Source organism: Argopecten irradians, unplaced genomic scaffold (assembly GCF_041381155.1).
Source record: "Argopecten irradians isolate NY unplaced genomic scaffold, Ai_NY scaffold_1327, whole genome shotgun sequence".
Taxonomy (NCBI): Eukaryota; Metazoa; Mollusca; class Bivalvia; order Pectinida; family Pectinidae; genus Argopecten; species Argopecten irradians.
In genome coordinates, this window is record NW_027188793.1 from 1 (window position 1) to 6,929 (window position 6,929).

Genomic DNA, 6,929 nt, shown 5'->3' on the forward strand with positions numbered 1-6,929 from the left:
ATTCATTAGGTTTGTCCTATAGCAGATACAAACTTCTAGTTACAATACAGAGAGTATACCACTCCACTCCAAAATTATTTGTAAATTTCTACATAATACCAATCAATGAATTCATATCGTCAAAAGTATATGAATGTGAAGGCTATGGCACATGCCTATACAAAAACGCTGTACGTGTCATGAACATTGAGACATGGAAGTTAGCAAACAGAGAACATGCCACAGTGCTAGATAGCATCTAGCGTTCGTAGAGTCTTGAAAGTACACAAGAATTGTGGAAGATGGGCTCACATAAAAAACAACACAATATTATACAAAATAGCAATTCTATAAGTGCCATACAAAATGAAGCACTTTTCATATTTAATTATCACTGTGTTATTGGTTCTAAGGCCCAAGGGCGTAGTTATATGAATGCCCTTGCTATGCAATTTTTGGAACACAAACATTTGCTGACGACTAGAATCAATACTGAGGGAGACCTAGCTAAAAGGCATCTAACATTCTATTGCTCACACAACATACGATGGCTATTTGGGTTTCGTCATTTACTAAATGAAATACATCGTTTGATTTCCGGACTAGACTGAGGCGGTCCCACTGTACATTCAAACCACTCAGTGCATTATTTACGGTCAATAAATGACTTCTTCCTTCTCGATTTGACTAGAACCTTGAGCGTTGGAGTATGTGTCTGAATATCATGGTTGGAGTACAGTTAGTCTCGAAAATGAGCTGAGAACCGCCCACTTTTACATGTATACAGGACGTGGGAGCGTTGGGTGGGATGGGGGGGGGGGGAGGGGGGGGGGTGGGACAGATTTACAACGGAACACATTCGCCTCCACCTGGGCAGCACTCCCTCATAGTGTTCTGGATGTCCCTAATAAAGCTGTGCCATTAACGCCCCTTGTCCTCTACCACTACCATAACCGCCTGTTTCCAATATACTGTCAACCATGAGTGAAACAATTACAGTCAAGGCGCAAGCCGTAGTAATGAACGTCCCATACTGGCTACTGGTATCCCAAACGATTGTACAAAGAGTAGAAGCTGGTTAGCTTCAATGTCCTGGAGAGCTGTGTAATACAACATATACAGTAAAGTCAATCAGAAAAAATACTTTATGTATAGCAAGATGTGACTAAAATCTTATCTTTATTCTTATATATCCTAACACATCTCTACCAATCAAACATTTTGTTATGAACATATCCTTACCTGTATCTACCAATCTGGTCACATGAGACCGAATCATTCGTAGTTTGAGCCAATCAGGAAGCAGAAGTGCCTCTTCAGAAGTATCCATTAGGAAAGCTGATGGGGGTTGTCCTTCTGCTGGGAACCAAGTGTCTAATAAATCCTGGTACTCTGTTTCACCTGTAAGTCAAGTGATGTCAGGACATAATCTATGTATCATCTATGTTCATTAGTCTCTACACCAAATCCTGAAGAGTACTGACCAAATTAACATTTCTTAATCATTCTGACATTTTTCTATAGTTTAAACCTATTACTCACCCCCTTTGGGAGGTCCATACGTTAGCAGTATAATCATAGCATGTACCACCAGGACGTGCATTGTAGCAGAGTCGCCTCCCTTCCACTGTAGGATTATCTGATCCTGAATATTCGACTGAAACAAAAGTTTACAAAACACAAGTGTTATTTAATATTATGGCTATTTTGTGCAGACAGACGATCTTAGATTAAGATAAACAACTGGTCATATCTAGAAGTGAATCCTCATTTACCCATGAGTATGTCTCCTTGTCAGGCTCCTTGCCCTTACGGAGATAGTTAGTGTAGAGGTCTATAAGAGTTGTCAGTGTGACAGTTCACTACTAAAAACCTTACCCATGAATACGCCTCCTTGTCACGGCTCCTTGCCCTTACGGAGATAGTTAGTGTAGAGGTCTATAAGAGCCTTCAGTGTGACAGTTCACTACTAAAACCTTACCCATGAATACGCCTCCTTGTCAGGCTCCTTGCCCTTACTGAGATAGTTAGTGTAGAGGTCTATAAGACCTTCAGTGAGACAGTTCACTACTAAAACCTTACCCATGAGTACACCTCCTTGTCAGGCTCCTTGCCCTTACGGAGATAGTTAGTGTAGAGGTCTATAAGACCTTCAGTGTGACAGTTCACTACTAAAACCTTACCCATGAGTACACCTCCTTGTCAGGCTCCTTGCCCTTACGGAGATAGTTAGTGTAGAATCATCTATAAGAACCTTCAGTGTGACAGTTCACTACTAAAACCTTACCCCATGAGTACACCTCCTTGTCAGGCTTCCTTGCCCTTACGGAGATAGTTAGTGTAGAGAGCCCTCCAGTGTCTATACTGGAACCTTCAGTGAGTGACAGTTCACTACTAAAACCTTACCCATGAGTACTGGAAACCTCCCTGAGTACTCACCTCCGGGGCTCCTTGCCCTTACGGAGATAGTTAGTGTAGAGGTCTATAAGAGCCTTCAGTGAGACAGTTCACTACCTAAAACCTTACCCATGAGTACACCTCCTTGTCAGGCTCCTTGCCCTTACGGAGAGCCTTCAGTATACTTAGTGTAAGAGTTCAACTTCTATAAGGACCTTCAGTGTAGAGGACAGTTCACAGTTACTAAAACCTTACCCATGAGTACACCTCTTGTCAGGCTCCTTGCCCTTACGGAGATAGTTAGTGTAGAGGTCTATAAGAGCCTTCAGTGAGACAGTTCACTACTAAAACCTTACCCATGAGTACACCTCCTTGTCTGGCTCCTTGCCCTTACGGAGATAGTTAGTGTAGAGATCTATAAGAGCCTTCAGTGTGACAGTTCACTACTAAAACCTTACCCATGAGTACACCTCCTTGTCAGGCTCCTTGCCCTTACGGAGATAGTTAGTGTAGAGGTCTATAAGAGCCTTCAGTGTGACAGTTCACTACTAAAACCTTACCCATGAGTACACCTCCTTGTCCGGCTCCTTGCCCTTACGGAGATAGTTAGTGTAGAGGTCTATAAGAACCTTCAGTGTGACAGTTCACTACTAAAACCTTACCCATGAGTACACCTCCTTGTCAGGCTCCTTGCCCTTACGGAGATAGTTAGTGTAGAGGTCTATAAGAGCCTTCAGTGTGACAGTTCACTACTAAAACCTTACCCATGAGTACACCTCCTTGTCAGGCTCCTTGCCCTTACGGAGATAGTTAGTGTAGAGGTCTATAAGAGCCTTCAGTGTGACAGTTCACTACTAAAACCTTACCCATGAGTACACCTCCTTGTCAGGCTCCTTGCTCCTTGCCCTTGAGCATTCGTGTGATAGTTAGTGTAAGAGGTCTATAAGCTCCTTGACCCTTACAGTGTGAGGTCAGTTCAGTTCACTACTAAAACCTTACCCATGAGTACACCCTCCTCCTATGCCCATTACGGAGTCAATTAGTTGTAGAGGTCTATAAGTACCTCCTTGTTCCCTACTAAAACCTTACATGAGACACTCCTTGTAAGCCCTTTAGTGTTAGTGTAGAGGTCTATAAGAGCCTTCAGTGTGACAGTTCACTACTAAAAACCTTACCCATGAGTACGCCTCCTTGTCAGGCTCCTTGCCCTTACGGAGATAGTATAAGAGCCTAGTGTAGAGGTCTATATGAGAGCCTTCAGTCCTTGACGGAGTTGTTCACTACTAAAACCTTACCCATGAGTACACACTCCTTAGTACAGGCTCCTTGCCCTTACATACGGAGATAGTTAGTGTAGAGAGGCAGTTCTATAAGACCTTCAGTGAGACAGTTCAATACTAAAACCTTACCCATGAGTACACCTCCTTGTCAGGCTCCTTGCCCTTACGGAGATAGTTAGTGTAGAGGTCTATAAGAGCCTCAGTACGGTGACAGTTTCACTACTAAAACCTTACCCATGAGTACGCCTCCTTGATCAGGCTCCTTGCCCTTACGGAGATAGTTAGTGTAGAGGTCTATAAGAGCCTTCAGTGAGACAGTTCACTACTAAAACCTTACCCATGAGTACACCTCCTTGTCAGGCTCCTTGCCCTTACGGAGATAGTTAGTGTAGAGGTCTATAAGAGCCTTCAGTGAGACAGTTCACTACTAAAACCTTACCCATGAGTACACCTCCTTGTCAGGCTCCTTGCCCTTACGGAGATAGTTAGTGTAGAGGTCTATAAGAGCCTTCAGTGTGACAGTTCACTACTAAAACCTTACCCATGAGTACACCTCCTTGTCAGGCTCCTTGCCCTTACGGAGATAGTTAGTGTAGAGGTCTATAAGAGCCTTCAGTGTGACAGTTCACTACTAAAACCTTACCCATGAGTACACCTCCTTGTCAGGCTCCTTGCCCTTACGGAGATAGTTAGTGTAGAGGTCTATAAGAGCCTTCAGTGTGACAGTTCACTACTAAAACCTTACCCATGAGTACACCTCCTTGTCAGGCTCCTTGCCCTTACGGAGATAGTTAGTGTAGAGGTCTATAAGAGCCTTCAGTGTGACAGTTCACTACTAAAACCTTACCCATGAGTACACCTCCTTGTCAGGCTCCTTGCCCTTACGGAGATAGTTAGTGTAGAGGTCTATAAGAGACCTTCAGTGTGACAGTTCACTACTAAAACCTTACCCATGAGTACACCTCCTTGTCAGGCTCCTTGCCCTTACGGAGATAGTTAGTGTAGAGGTCTTTAAGACCTTCAGTGAGACAGTTTCACTACTAGAAACCTTACCCATGAGTACTTGTCAGCTCCTTGCCCTTACGGAGAGTAGTTCGTGTAGAGGTCTATAAGAGCTTTGTCAGTGAGACAGTTCACTACTAAAACCTTATCCATGTACACCTCCTTGTCAGGGCTCCTTGCCCTTACGGAGATAGTTAGTGTAGAGGTCTATAAGAGCCTTCAGTGTGACAGTTCACTACTAAAACCTTACCCATGAGTACACCTCCTTGTCAGGCTCCTTGCCCTTACGGAGATAGTTAGTGTAGAGATCTATAAGAGCCTTCAGTGTGACAGTTCACTACTAAAACCTTACCCATGAGTACACCTCCTTGTCAGGCTCCTTGCCCTTACGGAGATAGTTAGTGTAGAGGTCTATAAGAGCCTTCAGTGTGACAGTTCACTACTAAAACCTTACCCATGAGTACGCCTCCTTGTCAGGCTCCTTGCCCTTACGGAGATAGTTAGTGTAGAGGTCTATAAGAGCCTTCAGTGTGACAGTTCACTACTAAAACCTTACCCATGAGTACACCTCCTTGTCAGGCTCCTTGCCCTTACGGAGATAGTTAGTGTAGAGGTCTATAAGAGCCTTCAGTGTGACAGTTCACTACTAAAACCTTACCCATGAGTACACCTCCTTGTCAGGCTCCTTGCCCTTACGGAGATAGTTAGTGTAGAGGTCTATAAGAGCCTTCAGTGTGACAGTTCACTACTAAAACCTTACCCATGAGTACACCTCCTTGTCAGGCTCCTTGCCCTTACGGAGATAGTTAGTGTAGAGGTCTATAAGAGCCTTCAGTGTGACAGTTCACTACTAAAACCTTACCCATGAGTACACCTCCTTGTCAGGCTCCTTGCCCTTACGGAGATAGTTAGTGTAGAGGTCTAATAAGAGCCTTCAGTGTCACATGAGACAGATTTCACTACTAAAACCTTACCCATGAGTACACCTCCTTGTCAGGCTCCTTGCCCTTACGGAGATAGTTAGTGTAGAGGTCTCTATAAGAGCCTTCAGTGTCACATGAGACAGTTCACTACTAAAACCTTACCCATGAGTACACCTCCTTGTCAGGCTCCTTGCCCTTACGGAGATAGTTAGTGTAGAGGTCTATAAGAGCCTTCAGTGATGACAGTTCACTACTAAAACCTTACCCATGAGTACACCTCCTTGTCAGGCTCCTTGCCCTTACGGAGATAGTTAGTGTAGAGGTCTATAGAGCCTTCAGTGTGACAGTTCACTACTAAAACCTTACCCATGAGTACGCATCCTCCTTGTCAGGCTCCTTGCCCTTACGGGAGATAGTTAGTGTAGAGGTCTATAAGCCTTCAGTGTGAGACAGTTCACTACTAAAACCGTTACCCATGAGTACGCCTCCTTGTCAGGCTCCTTGCCCTTATAAGGAGATAGTTAGTGTAGAGGTCTATAAGACCTTCAGTGAGACAGTTCACTACTAAAACCTTACCCATGAGTACACCTCCTTGTCAGGCTCCTTGCCCTTACGGAGATAGTTAGTGTAGAGGTCTATAAGAGCCTTCAGTGTGACAGTTCACTACTAAAACCTTACCCATGAGTACACCTCCTTGTCAGGCTCCTTGCCCTTACGGAGATAGTTAGTGTAGAGGTCTATAAGAGCCTTCAGTGAGACAGTTCACTACTAAAACCTTACCCATGAGTACGCCTCCTTGTCAGGCTCCTTGCCCTTACGGAGATAGTTAGTGTAGAGGTCTATAAGAGCCTTCAGTGTGACAGTTCACTACTAAAACCTTACCCATGAGTACGCCTCCTTGTCAGGCTCCTTGCCCTTACGGAGATTAGTTAGTGTAGAGGTCTACCATATGAGTTGCCTTCAGTGTGACAGTTCACTTACTAAAACCTTACCCATGAGTACGCCTCCTTGTCAGGCTCCCTTGCCCTTACGGAGATAGTTAGTGTAGAGGTCTATAAAGTAGCCTTCAGTGTGACAGTTCACTACTAAAACCTTACCCATGAGTACATGCCTCCTTGTCAGGCTCCTTGCCCTTACGGAGATAGTTAGTGTAGAGGTCTATAAGAGCCTTCAGTGAGACAGTTCACTACTAAAACCTTACCCATGAGTACGCCTCCTTGTCAGGTTCCTTGCCCTTACGGAGATAGTTAGTGTAGAGAGGTCTATAAGTGCCTTCAGTGAGACAGTTCACTACTAAAACCTTACCCCATGAGTACACCCCTTGTCCTAGGCTCCTTGCCCTTACGGA

The 6,929-nt window shown here is 44.4% G+C and overlaps 1 protein-coding gene across 1 annotated transcript; it reads right to left on the reverse strand.

Annotated features, from left to right (window-relative positions):
- Nucleotides 1–978: 978 nt before the first annotated feature.
- Nucleotides 979–5,187, reverse strand: LOC138314081 (integrator complex subunit 1-like). Its single transcript, XM_069254269.1, has 4 exons — nucleotides 5,113–5,187; nucleotides 1,522–1,636; nucleotides 1,222–1,380; nucleotides 979–1,079 (listed from the first exon to the last, which is right to left on the reverse strand). The coding sequence occupies exons 2-4, from the start codon at nucleotides 1,580–1,582 to the stop codon at nucleotides 979–981; spliced, it is 321 nt and encodes a 106-aa protein (XP_069110370.1). The 5' UTR covers nucleotides 1,583–1,636; nucleotides 5,113–5,187.
- Nucleotides 5,188–6,929: the final 1,742 nt, after the last annotated feature.